The sequence below is a fragment of the Myotis myotis genome, unplaced genomic scaffold, assembly GCF_014108235.1.
Source record: "Myotis myotis isolate mMyoMyo1 unplaced genomic scaffold, mMyoMyo1.p scaffold_m19_p_6, whole genome shotgun sequence".
Classification (NCBI taxonomy): Eukaryota; Metazoa; Chordata; class Mammalia; order Chiroptera; family Vespertilionidae; genus Myotis; species Myotis myotis.
The window spans coordinates 77,651,124-77,664,391 of NW_023416368.1; the positions used below are offsets into that span (position 1 = coordinate 77,651,124).

The following is a 13,268-nucleotide window of genomic DNA, read 5'->3' on the forward strand; positions in this document are numbered from 1 at the left end:
GTTAGATGCTGGGTCTCTTCCAGCCTTTGGCTCTCCCAGGCTGAGCTATTGTGAATATGTTGGTGCAAATAACTTTTTAATTTTTTTCTCTTCCGCTTGGACAGTTTCCTTGGGATCAATTCCCTGGAGTGGAACACCAGCCGGTAGGCGCGGTGTTAATAGCTCTCACAGCACCATCAGAAAGGAGCCAATTTACAGCCGCTACCAGCATAGGGAGCTCACTGCAGCCAAGCCAGTGCTAGGGCTTGCGTGTGCTCGTCGGGGCGAGTCCCTCCAGCCACTGAGAACCTCAGTCTCTTCTTCTGTCCATCCGGGAGGAGCCCGGGAGTTGCAGGCTTTGAGGGTCCTTCCGGGCAATGCCCCACCTACATGTGACAGCGCCTTCCCTCAGTGCACGTGGGGTCTCCAGCCATGATGGGGCGAGTGCTGGTCCGACAGGAGAGTCCGCACAAACCCACTTGGGGATTGAAGACCCCGAGAGACACCTGAGAGGCCGACATGATGGAGGGGGGGGGTGCCTTTCCCTCCACATTAAAGGAAAAATCAAATACTTGTCTGTTCAAAATTCAAGACCCTCCTTTGCCTGAATCTAGGCAGCAGGTGTGGGCTCAGACCCATGATCTGGGGCAGCTGCTCATCACTGAGACCCCCAGGCTTCGTGTTTGTTTGTTTTTTATAATGTTAACATATATATATATATATATATATATATATATAACATAAAATTTGGCATTTACTCATTTGAAAGTGTACAATTGGTTCAGTGGATAGTGTTGGCCTGCGGACTGAAAGGTCCCAGGTTCGACTCCCGGTCAAGGGCACATGCCTGGGTTGCGGGCTTGATCCCTAGTGTGGGGCGTGCAGGAGGCAGCCAATCAATGATCCTCTCTCATCATTGATGTTTCTATCTCTCTCTCCCCCTCCCTTCCTCTTTGAAATCAATAAAAATTTATGTTTTTTTAAAAAGCGTACAGTTGAGTGGCATTAAGTACAATCACAATGTGTTGTGTACCCCTCATCCCATCCATGTCCAGAACATTTTCATTTTCCAAAACGGAAACTCCCTATCCCCCTCCTCACCCCTGGCAACCATGAACCTACTTTCTGTGTCTATGGATTTGCCTGTCCGGACATTTCACATAATTGGAGTCACACGCTGAGTGGCCTTCTGTGTCTGCTTCTCTCACTGAGCATCGTTTTTTCAAAGTTTACACGTGTTGTAGTGTCAGTGCTTCGTTCCTTTTCATAGCCAAGTAATATTCCTGTGTGTGGGTGGACCACAATCGCTCAGTGATGGACATTTGGGTTGTTTCCACCTTTTTGGTGTTATGAATCGTGATGCTGTGAACATGCGAGCACAGTACCTGTTTGAGTCTCTTCTTTCAATCTTTAATATATATATATATATTTCAGAGAGGAAGGGAGAGGGAGAGAGAGATAGAAACCTCAACGATGAGAGAGAATCAGTGATTGGCTGCTTCCTGCACGCCCCACACTGGGGATCGAGCCTGCAACCCGGACATGTGCCCTGACTGGGAATCGAACTGTGACCTCCTGGTTCATAGGTCGAAGCTCAACCACTGAGCCACCCCAGCCAGGCCCTTCTTTCAATCTTTTTTTTTTAAATGTGTATTTTATTGATTTTTTACAGAGAGGGAGGGAGAGAGATAGAGAGTTAGAAACATCGATCAGCTGCCTCCTGCAAACCTCCTACTAGGTATGTGCCTGCAACCAAAATACATGCCCTTGACTGGAATCGAACCTGGGACCTTTCAGTCCGCAGGCCGACGCTCTATCCACTGAGCCACCCCAGCCAGGCCCTTCTTTCAATCTTAAAATGGAATTGCTGCATCGTATGGTGACTCAGTTTAACTTTTTGAGGAACTGGCAGTTCTCCCTCCGAGTGGTTTTGATTCACATTTGCTTGATTGCTGCCAGCCGGCAGTTTGTCCGTGTGGCCTTTTGCTGTGTCTGTCTGTCCGCATGACCACTTTATTCAGGACACCGTGCTGGGCCAGCTGTAGCTGTTCCTCGAGTGGATGGGCCCTGCTCTGAGAGCGCTCTCCAGGTGGAATTTAGGAATTGACCTCGGGGTCTTGTATTTGGGAATGGAAGCAGCCCGTCATCCCTTTTCCAGGCGCATTTCTCGCACCAAATGTCCGAGCAGTTGCCAAGTCCTGTTGCCCAGCTTCCTCCCACAGCCTCGGCCCTTTGCCCTGGCCCCACCTGGTCTTTGCCACCTTCCCCAGCTGGACTGGCACCCCTCCCTGTCTGTGGCACTCGGGGTGCTTCCTGCAATGGAAATACAAGCACCTGGACGCCCACCTGCTGATGCTGGTGTCCTGGATCCCCAGGTCAAGCTGACATGTCCACCTCCCACCCTGCACTCTCCAACCCCGGGCGCCCCCGCTGAACCTGCCATCATGCTCCTTGCACTGCCACCACCACCCCCTCCCCACCACCCTGGCCTCGCTCTGCTTAGCTCCCTCTCCTTTCTTGTCCCTTGGACTCCACCCTTACGCCAGGCACACTGGGTGTTTTGGTCAAAGGAAAGTTTTAGTCAATTTTTGGGCGACCTCTTCCTTAGGCTTTGTGAGGTCTGGAGCTTCTTCAGGGAGGGAAGGTCAGAACTGAGCCAGCGAGAGGGCCTCGGGCTGGGGCAGCCAGCGGGCTGTGGGGTTCTGTAAGGGGTTCATTCTGCCCTGTAAGAGGAGGAATCCACTCCAGGAGGTCCCCCACCTGGAGACAGAGTCCACATTAGCTACACGGGCGCCACAGTCTCGGATTTGCTGGAGGAGGAGAGATCTGGGCTGGTCCTCGAAGGCGCAGGTGCACAGCGGGGAGGGCAGGCCTCCGGAGCGCATGGCGTGGGCCGGGGCTCCAGGGCTGACGCCACGCCTCTCCCCAGGTTCTACTGGGACTTCACCATGCTGCTGTTCATGGTGGGCAACCTCATCATCATCCCGGTGGGCATCACCTTCTTCAAGGACGAGACCACGGCCCCGTGGATCGTGTTCAACGTGGTCTCGGACACGTTCTTCCTCATGGACCTGGTGCTGAACTTCCGCACGGGCATCGTGATCGAGGACAACACGGAGATCATCCTGGACCCTGAGAAGATCAAGAAGAAGTACCTGCGCACGTGGTTCGTGGTGGACTTTGTGTCCTCCATCCCCGTGGACTATATCTTCCTCATCGTGGAGAAAGGCATCGACTCCGAGGTCTACAAGACGGCGCGCGCCCTGCGCATCGTGCGCTTCACCAAAATCCTCAGCCTGCTGCGGCTGCTGCGCCTGTCGCGACTCATCCGCTACATCCACCAGTGGGAGGAGGTGAGGGCGCTGAGGGAGGGGCCGTTGCTGCAGGGGCGGGGCTGTGAGGGCCCAGGGGCGGGGCCACAGGAGAAGGCCGGCGGGGTTCCAGGCGCAGGAGAGGGCGGGGGTGGGGTCACAAAGGCTGCAGTGAAGGGCCTGCACCACAGGGGATAGAACTTGGGCGTGGTGTGGGGGCTCGGTGGGGTCCCAAGGGCCCCTGCAGGGCGGAGCCACGGGCTGTGGTCACAGGGAACACAGCGCAGACTCTTGACACATCTGCGCCCCTTTCCTTCATTCTGCCCTGTAAGAGGAGGAATCCACAGCTCCGTTTGGCAGTGGGGAAACTGAGGCCCAAGGAAGTGAAGTCATGTCCCTGTCTCCCAAGTTGGGACCGCCCATACCCAGTGATGTCACCCCCAGTTTCCAAGGCAGCGACAGACTCCTAGGGGGGAAGCGGGCAGGGACAGGGTAGCTGGAAGGGGCAGTGGTCCTGCCTACACGCCCTCAGGACATTTCACTAACCAGAAAGGTAGCAGGGCCTCCTGGGAGTGTGGGAGGGGATTTGGGTCCGGCGGGCGTGGGGCGGTGTGGGGGGCTCCTTTCTACCTCACTGCGTCCCGCCCCAGATTTTCCACATGACCTACGACCTGGCGAGCGCGGTCATGCGCATCTGCAACCTCATCAGCATGATGCTGCTGCTGTGCCACTGGGACGGCTGCCTGCAGTTCCTGGTGCCCATGCTGCAGGACTTCCCCCGCAACTGCTGGGTGTCAATCAACGGCATGGTGGTAAGCGCCCCGCCCTGGGCCACGCCCACCCGGGCCTTGTCCTGGGGACCCAAATTTGCGCCCCTCTGGGGCCAGGAACATGCAGCTCCTCGATCATTCCAGCGACTATAACAACTTTTGTCACCAGACATAATATCTGCTTACTGCCCCCCCCATTGAGTCTACTTTCTAATGTACATCATTTATTCAAAAGAAAAAAAAAAAGAAAGAAATGAGAATGTGGTATCATGGGCCGTCCTATATAATAAAAGGCTAATATGCAAACTGATCGAAAGGCAAAACGACTGGTCGCTATGATGCGCACTGACCACCAGGGGGCAGACGCTCAATGCAGGAGCTGCCCCCTGGTGGTCAGTGCGCTCCCACAGGGGGAGCTCCGCTCAGCCAGAAGCCAGGCTCAAGGCTGGCAAGTGTGGCAGCAGTGGCGGGAGCCTCTCCCGCCTTCGTGGCAGTCAGACATCCCCTGAGGGCTCCCAGACTGCAAGAGGGCGCAGGCTGGGCTGAGGGACCCCCCCACACAAGTGCATGAATTTTGTGCTCTGGGCCCCTAGTAAAATATAACAATCCATGGAGAGACCCAGTCACCACTTGCTGCCCAGCTGAGATGCCCACTGTTGAAAAGGGCGAGTCTTGGGTGCTCTTTAGCACCACAAGGCGCCTTTCTCCCACCCCTGGAGTGCGGAGCCGCTGGCACTGGTGGGGTGGGTAGCACTCGGAGCTGGGCAGGAGAGGGAGGAGGGATGGGGGCGTTGATGGGCGAGAGAGAGCAGAGGGAGCATCCTCAGGCGCGCACCCAGCGCCTGGCACAGCTGCTGGCTGAGGCAGCTCATTGTCTGGCCGGACACCCGGGCATGCTGTCCTGTTTCCTGAATGGGCCCCACTGCCCCCTCCCACAGCCGGGTTAACTGAGGACGGGGGGTGGGGGGGGGAGCATCCTCCTGGCCCTGCCAGATGCCTCCACCCTCCTGCCCTCTGATCGGATTCTGGTGTCTCCGCTCACCGTCCACAGCGTCCCTGAACTTTCACATCCTCTGACCCATTCTAAGCAGAGGCTGCAAAGGGGGGTGGAGGGGGGTGCTCCTGAGCACCCAGGGCCGGACTCTGGCCCCCCTGATCCTCAGTTTCTCCGGGAGTGAAGTGAGGAAGCAGCTCCAGACCTGCTCCTGGTGCTGACTCACTGTGACACGTGCACACGTCACATCACCTGCCTGAGTCTAGTTTCTTAGTTGTCCCTGGACATGGGAAGCTCTCCACCTTGGATGCCTGGGGGAGGACAGGCAGCTGGGCCCTGGGGCCAAGGAGCTCCCTGGGGCTGTGAGCACCTGCCCACTGCCCACCTGTGTGTGGCTTTGCAGAATCACTCGTGGAGCGAGCTCTACTCCTTTGCGCTCTTCAAGGCCATGAGCCACATGCTCTGCATTGGGTACGGTCGGCAGGCACCTGAGAGCATGACGGACATCTGGCTGACGATGCTGAGTATGATCGTGGGTGCCACCTGCTACGCTATGTTCATCGGACACGCCACAGCCCTCATCCAGTCACTGGACTCCTCGAGGCGCCAGTACCAGGAGAAGGTCTGAGGGGCCCACCCCACTATTCCTCCAGCTCCTGGTGGGGGGTGTGGGGGCCCCAGAGGGAAGTCTGGAGCCCGGAAGGGACATATGCCGAGGAGGGGGATAGAAGTGAGGGGGTCCAAACAGGGCAGGGCCAGCCCATGAGGCATCAGGGAGCTCTCTGGGAGCAGGGAACACAGGGGGGCCTCTCTTGGAGGTGAAATTCTGGGGTTTCGGGCTGGCTTGGGGGAGGCTATGGCAGGGAAGGCACTGAGCAGGGTCCAAGAGGACTGGGGTCACTTGCGTACGTGCTGGTCAGCCAGGTCTGTGGGGGAGGCCACTGGGGGAGCAAATACGTTCAGCCACTTGGACCTGGCCTCAGGGTTGGGGGAGCCTCCATGCGACTAGTCCAAGGGCCCGGGGACTGGAAAAGCTGAGGGAAAGCAGGTGCTGGCCCCCTAGACCAGCCTTTTCTGAAATATGGCCTTGATGGCTGCCCTGTGCCTCAGTTTCTCTAAGGGCCAAGGGTGAGCTTGGCCCCCACCCCATTGCTGCCCCTATCTATCCTGCACTGCTGCCAGATGGCTGACCCTGGCTGGGCAGCTGTGAGCACCCCCAGCAGTGCCAGTCGGGTTAGCCGGGTCAGCTGGGCCCAGTGCCAGGTGCCCTGGCTGTCCGGAAGCCATGGCCTCACACCCAAACATGAGCTGGTGCTGCCACCCGCCCACCATCACGGGTTCTGCTGAGCTCAGGGCAGCTGTGGCTGGGTGGGGCCGGAGTGGAAATGGAGTTGGGGCACCCCTGGGGATGCCATCCTGGGGACAGCAGGGCCTGGCACCTCTGCCACATCCCCTGGGTTTATAGAAAGATCCTGGGGGGGGGGGGCACCAGGGCCATAGGCAGAGTTGAGGGTCTCTGGAATGGGGGACCAGCATCTTGGGGGCCTGGGGTCAAGCTGTCAGGGATAGGACACATGGATTAACTTCTGTTAGCATCAGCATAACCCAAGTATTGCACGGGATCCACTTACACGAAACATTTTTGCTGTTGATCTGAAACTCAGATGTAACTGGGTGTCCTGTGCCTGTTGTGGTTGTAGTTAAACTTGGGGGCCCATTTAGGCTGAGGCAGGGGTTCCCCGAACAGCAGCCACTGACCTCGGCCCTTCATGCCGCCCCTACAGTACAAGCAGGTGGAGCAGTACATGTCCTTCCACAAGCTGCCTGCGGACTTCCGACAGAAAATCCACGACTACTATGAGCACCGCTACCAGGGCAAGATGTTCGACGAGGACAGCATCCTGGGCGAGCTCAACGGGCCCCTGCGAGAGGTGAGGCGGGGCCACAGGGCCCTCGGGGTGGGTAAGGTTTGAGACTCCCCTGCTATCCAGCTCCCAGGCCCCCAGATGAGGACGGACTGGCCCAGCTGCAATATGAAGGACTCAAGCTGGACTTGTACACACACCAATGTCCCTCCCTGGGCCTCTGCCTCCTGCACTCCCATGATGCCCCAGCCACCCTGGGTCCCTAACCCTGACCCTAAGCCCATACTACTTACCTTGTTTGGGGCCGTGTTAGACAGCGGGAGAAGGCAGAGGAAGGGAGGCTGGAGCCAGTCAGCTTAGACGGGTTGTGGAGTCAATTCCAGCCCTGCCCCTCAGCCGGTGCGACACCGGGCAAGATTCCTGGGGCAGCCATGAGGGATGACCACCCACTGGACAGCTTAAAACAACAGGAGTTTAGTGTCTCAGATTCTGGAGATCACAAGTCCGAGATCAAGGTGTCACAGGGCTGTTTCACTACGGAGCCTCCAGCCAGGGTCCTTTCTGCCTCTTCCTGCTTCTGGTGTAGCCAGCAGTCATGGGTGACCCTGGGCTTAGAGTTGTATCACCCCGATCTCCACCTCCGCTTCCTGTGTGTGTGTCTATCCTCTTATAAGGATGTCAGTCACTCAGGGCCCACCTACTCCAGTGTGACCTCATCTTAACTAATGACAACTGCAAAGACCCTGTTTCAACATAAGGTCGCATTCCCAGGGACCCGGGGTTCAGGACTTCAGCATACCTTCTGGGGAGACATGATTCAACCCACAGCACCCACCAAGCAGCTACTGAGCGAGTCTGTGAGCCCTGCACTGTGCGCTCGGGGAGGTCCAGAAGGAGGAGCTTTGGGAAGGACGGGATCACAGAGGGGAGAAGGAGGTGACATCTTGAGGCGTTGTGACCCTGTGGGTATCCCAGGTGGAGGGCACAGCTAGGAAAAGGCCTTGAGGAGGGAAGATGTTTTTTTCTAATGCTTGTATAGTTTCACTCATTTTTATTTTCTAATCTTTATTGTTGAGACTATTACAGATGTCCCTCTTTTCTCCCCCCATTGCCCCCCTCCACCCTCTTCCTGCCCCACCCCAGGCCTTCAGCACCCTATTGTCTGTGTCCATAGCTAATGCATATATGCGTATAAGATCTTTGGTTAATCTCTTCCCGTCCCCCTCCCCCCTTCCCTCTGAGATTCATCAGCCTGTTCCATGTTTCGATGCCGCTGATTCTATTTTATTCACCAGTTTATTTTGTTCATTAGATTTCTTGTTCATTTGATTTTTAGATTCAGTTGTTGATAGATATGTATTTATTGCCATTTTATTATTAGCATTTTTTATCTTTATCTTTTTCTTCTTCTTAAAGAATACCCTTCAACATTTCATTAATACTGGTTTGGTGGTGATGAACTCCTTTAGCTCTTTCTTGTCTGTGAAGCTCTTTATCTGACCTTCTAAATGATAGCTTTGCTAGGCAGAATAATCTTAGTTGTAGGTCCTTGCTATTCATCACTTTGAATATTTATTGTCACTCCCTTCTGGCCTGCAGAGTTTCTATTGAGAAATCAGCTGACAGTCATATGGGTGTTCCCTTGTAGGTAACTAACTGCTTTTCTCTTGATGCTTTTTTCTTTTCTTTTCTTTTCTTTTCTTAAATATATTTTTATTGATCTCAGAGAGGAAGGAAGAGGGAGAGAGAGATAGAAACATCCATGATGAGAGAAATCATAGATCGGCTGCCTCCTGCATGTCCCCCCTCCAGGGATCAAGCCCACAACCTTGACCGGAATCAAACCTGGGACCTGCAGGCTGACGCTCTATCCACTGAGCCAAGCCGGCCAGGGCTCTCTTGCTGCTTTTAAGACTTTCTCTTTGTCTTTAACCCTTGGCATTTTAATTATAACGTGTCTTGGTGTGGGCCTCTTTGGGTTCCTCTTGTTTGGGACTCTGCGCTTCCTGGACTTGTAAGTCTATTTCTTTCACGAGGTAGGGGGTTTTCTGTCATTATTTCTTCAAATAGGTTTTCAACATCTTGCTTTCTCTCTTCTCTTTCTGGCACCCACATAATGCAAATGTTGTCCCAGAGGCTCCTTACACTATCTTCATATTTTTTAATTTTTTCTCTTTTTTAAAAAATATATTTTATTGATTTCTTACAGAGAGGAAGGGAGAGGGGTAGAGAGTCAGAAACATCGATGAGAGAGAAACATCGGTCAGCTGCCTCCTGCACATTCCTTACTGGGGATGTGCCCGCAATCAAGGTACATGCCCTTGACTGGAATTGAACCTGGGACCCTTGAGTCCACAGGCCGATGCTCTATCCACTGAGCCAAACCGGTTAGGCAGTGGTTCTCAACCTTCTGGCCCTTTAAATACAGTTCCTCATGTTGTGACCCAACCATAAAATTATTTTCGTTGCTACTTCATAACTAATGTTGCTACTGTTATGAATCGTAATGTAAGTATCTGATATGCAGGATGGTCTTAGGCGGCCCCTGTGAAAGGGTCGTTTGACCGCCAAAGGGGTCGCGACCCACAGGTTGAGAACCGCTGGGTTAGGGCTTTGCTTTCTGATTGGATGTTTTTTGCTTCCTCATATTTCAAATTGTTTATTTGATTCTTGGAGTTCTCTGCTCTACTGTTGAATCCCTGTAAATTATTCTTTTATTTTTTAAATTATTTTATTTATTTATTTTAAATATTTTTATTTATTTCAGAGAAGAAGGGAGAGGGAGAGGGAGAGATAGAAACATCAATGAAGAGAGATAATCACCGATCCGCTGCTTCCTGCATGTCCCCTACTGGGGATCGAGCCCACAACCCAGGCATGTGCTCTTGACTGGAATCAAACTTGGGACCCTTCAGTCCGCAGGCCGACGCTCCATCCACTGAGCCAAATCAGCTAGAGCTGTAAATTATTCTTTTTTTTTTTAATATATTTTATTGATTTTCTACAGAGAGGAAGGGAGAGAGATAGAGAGTTAGAAACATCGATGAGAGAGAAACATCGATCAGCTGCCTCCTGCACATCTCCCACTGGGGATATGCCCGCAACCCAGGTACATGCCCTTGACCGGAATCGAACCTGGGACCTTCCAGTCCGCAGGCCGACGCTCTATCCACTGAGCCAAACCGGTTTCGGCAAGAGCTGTAAATTATTCTTTATTTCAGTCAGTGCATGCTTAATTTCTGACTGGTCCTTTTTCATATCTTTGACATTCTCATTAAGATGCTTGAAAGTCTCACTAAGTCCCTTGAAGCTCTCATGAAGATCCTTGAATAACCTTATAACTATGGTTTTAAACTCTATATCCAGTAGTTTGCTTTCTCCATTTCTTTCATTTGTGACATGTTTGTCTCCGCATTTTGGCTGCTTCCCTGTGTTTGTTTCTATGTATTGGGTAGAGCTGCTATGTCTCCTTGAGTTGATAGAGTGGCCTTGTGTAGTAGGTGTCCTGTAGGGTCCAGTGGCTCAGCCTCCCCAGTCACCTGAGTTGGGTACTCTAGGTGCACCCCTGTGTGGGCTGCAAAGTCTTGTTGTAGTTGAGCCTTGATCGCTGCTGATGTCACTGGGAGGAATTGACCTCCATGTCAATTGGCTGTGAGCACCAGCTGTGACTACAGTGGGAGAGCTGCTGTGCAGGAGACACCCTATGAAGCAGGACTTGCTTCAGTGGGGCTTTGGTGGTTACTGAGTCTGCCCCTTGAGTGTGTTGTGTGTCGCTTGTGGGTGTGTAGAGTTGTAATCTGGTATGGTCTGACTGGCTCTAGAGCAGTGGTTCTCAACCTTGGCTGCACATTAGAATCACCTGGGGACCTTTTTAAAATCCTGATTTCTGGGCCTCATCCTCCGGAAATTCTGTTTCTTTGTTACTAATGTTGTGACCCCACCCCATAACAAAGAAACAGAATTTCTGCAGGATGAGGCCCAGAAATCAGGATTTTAAAAAGATTCCCAGGTGATTCTAATGTGCAGCCAAGGTTGAGAACCACTGCTCTAGAGTCTCCAGGGAGGTGCAAAGTCAGCCACTGCCTGGGGCCACCCGGCAGGAGCTACAGAGAAATCTGCAGATGCCTGCTATTTGTATTGGGCTAGGAAGTGCCCAGGCAAGACCTAGCTGTGAAGCAAAGCAGGCTGGTGCTAGTGCCGGGTCTTTGGCCTTTTATTGTTAAGTTTGGGGCATGCTGACCCCAGCTGCAGCTTATTTGAGAGGTTTTAACAAAGTCTGAAGCCTGAGCCAGGACAGGCCGTTCATATAGAAAAGCTGCTGCAAACAGCTTGGATGGGGCGGGTTCTCCGGGAACCACCAGGTGGAGCAAACAGTGTGTTTAGGCCAGCGTTCACCAACCTTTCGGACCTCACGGGCCACCAGTGGTCCACCGACCACCGGTTGGCGACCACTGCCTAGGCCAGCCGTGGGCAAACTACAGCCCGCGGGCTGGATCCGGCCCATTTGAAATGAATAAAACTAAAAAAAAAAAAAGACCGTACCCTTTTATGTAATGATTTTACTTTGAATTTATATTAGTTCACACAAACACTCCATCCATGCTTTTGTTCCGGCCCTCCGGTCCAGTTTAAGAACCCATTGTGGCCCTCGAGTCAAAAAGTTTGCCCACCCCTGGCCTAGGCTGATTGAGACTCAGCTATGGCGCCTGCCAGTCAGCCCTGCGACAGGGGCGGTCTGCGCACAGGAAACAATCCCCATCTGGGAGAAGGCGCCCCAAGTTCCTGCCTCAATGCCAGACAAGCCAGTTCTTCCCGGTATGTTCTGGGTCCCCCAACACCTCCTGGCGCTGGAGCTCAGAGGGATAGAGTTCAACTAAGTTTGTGCACTGGCTCTTTAAGATTTGCACCTGGGTCTCCAGCAGCCTCCCTTGTCACTGAGCCCCAATCCCCACTGGTTGTTCCAGCCCAAAGTCACTGGGAGCCTGGGCTGGGGTCTGGTGTGGGGCTGGGCCCTCCGCTCCTCACAGGCAGCCTCTGCAGGGACGCTCTCCCTCCCGGCTGAGAAGAGCGGTCCACGGGGGGGCGTCGGGCCCTCTGGTTCTGCCCCCCTTCCCTCCTGCCAGCGTCAGAGTGCTTTCTTCTCTGCTCCTCTGGTTGTAAGGCTTCGTTCAGCCAGCTCTCGAGGTGGTTCTGAACGATGGGTGTTCTGTACTTCAGTTGTAATTGTGATGTGGTTATGGGAGGCCACAAGTCCAGTGTTTTCCTACGCCACCACCTTCATTCTCCTCATCTATTTTTTTATTCCCATTTCCCATCCCCACCCCTCCGGCAACCATTAACTTGTTCTCAATATCTGTAGTTCTGTTTCTATTTTGTTTTGTTTATTCATTTATTTTTTATTTATTTTTTAGATTCCATATGCAAGTGAAGCAATACAGTATTTATCTGTATTGACTTATTTCACTCAGCATAATACCCATAATAACCATAGACATACATGTCCATTCATGTTGCAAATGGCAAGATTTCATTCTTTATATATATATTTAAAATTGATTTTAGCCCTAGCTGGTTTGGCTCAGTGGATAGAGCGTCGGACTGTGGACTGTGGGGTCCCAGGTTGGATTCCAGTCAAGGGCACATGCCCTGATTGTGGGCTCGATCCCCAGTAGGGGGTGTGCAGGAGACAGCCGATCAATGATTCTCTCTCATCCTTGATGTTTCTCTCTCCCTCTCCCTCTCTGAAGTCAATAAAATACACACACACACACACATATACACACTAATAAAAGTGTAATATGCTAATTAGACCAGATCGACCAGACATCTTCCGGACGTCTGAATTCCTTCTGGACAAAGCCACGGGGCGGGGGCCGAAGCAGAGGTGGTTAGGGGAGATCAGTCCGGCAGGGGAGCAAGCAGTTAGGGGTGATCAGGCCGGTGCGGGGGAGCAAGCAGTTAGGGGTGATCAGGCCGGTGCGGGGGAGCAAGCAGTTAGGGGGCAATCAGGCAGGCAGGCAGGCAGGCAAGTGGTTAGGAGCCAGCGGTCCCGGATTGTGAGAGGGATCCCAGATTAGAGAGGGTGCAGGCCGGGCTGAGGGACACCCACTCCTCCATGCACAAATTGTTGTGCACCGGGCCTCTAGTTTTAATATAAAAAACATTAAAAAATAAGTAAAATAAAATTGATTTTAGAGAGAGGAAGGAAGAGAGAGAGAGAAAAACATCAATTGGTGACCTCCTGCATGCGCTCTGACCGGGGATTGAACCTGCAACTTGGCTGTGTGCCCTGACTGGGAATCAAACCTGCTACCTTTTGATGTACAGGATGATGGCTCCAACCAACTGA

At 53.0% G+C, this 13,268-nt stretch overlaps 1 protein-coding gene across 1 annotated transcript in view; it reads left to right on the forward strand.

Moving 5' to 3' along the window:
- HCN2 (hyperpolarization activated cyclic nucleotide gated potassium and sodium channel 2) overlaps nucleotides 1-13,268 on the forward strand; it is a 30,184-nt gene that overhangs the window by 7,459 nt on the left and 9,457 nt on the right. Inside the window, exons 2-5 of the mRNA XM_036313812.1 lie at nucleotides 2,909-3,332; nucleotides 3,941-4,102; nucleotides 5,458-5,676; nucleotides 6,839-6,985. Of these exons, the coding sequence (XP_036169705.1) occupies nucleotides 2,909-3,332; nucleotides 3,941-4,102; nucleotides 5,458-5,676; nucleotides 6,839-6,985 (952 nt within the window). The remainder of the gene's footprint in view (nucleotides 1-2,908; nucleotides 3,333-3,940; nucleotides 4,103-5,457; nucleotides 5,677-6,838; nucleotides 6,986-13,268) is intronic.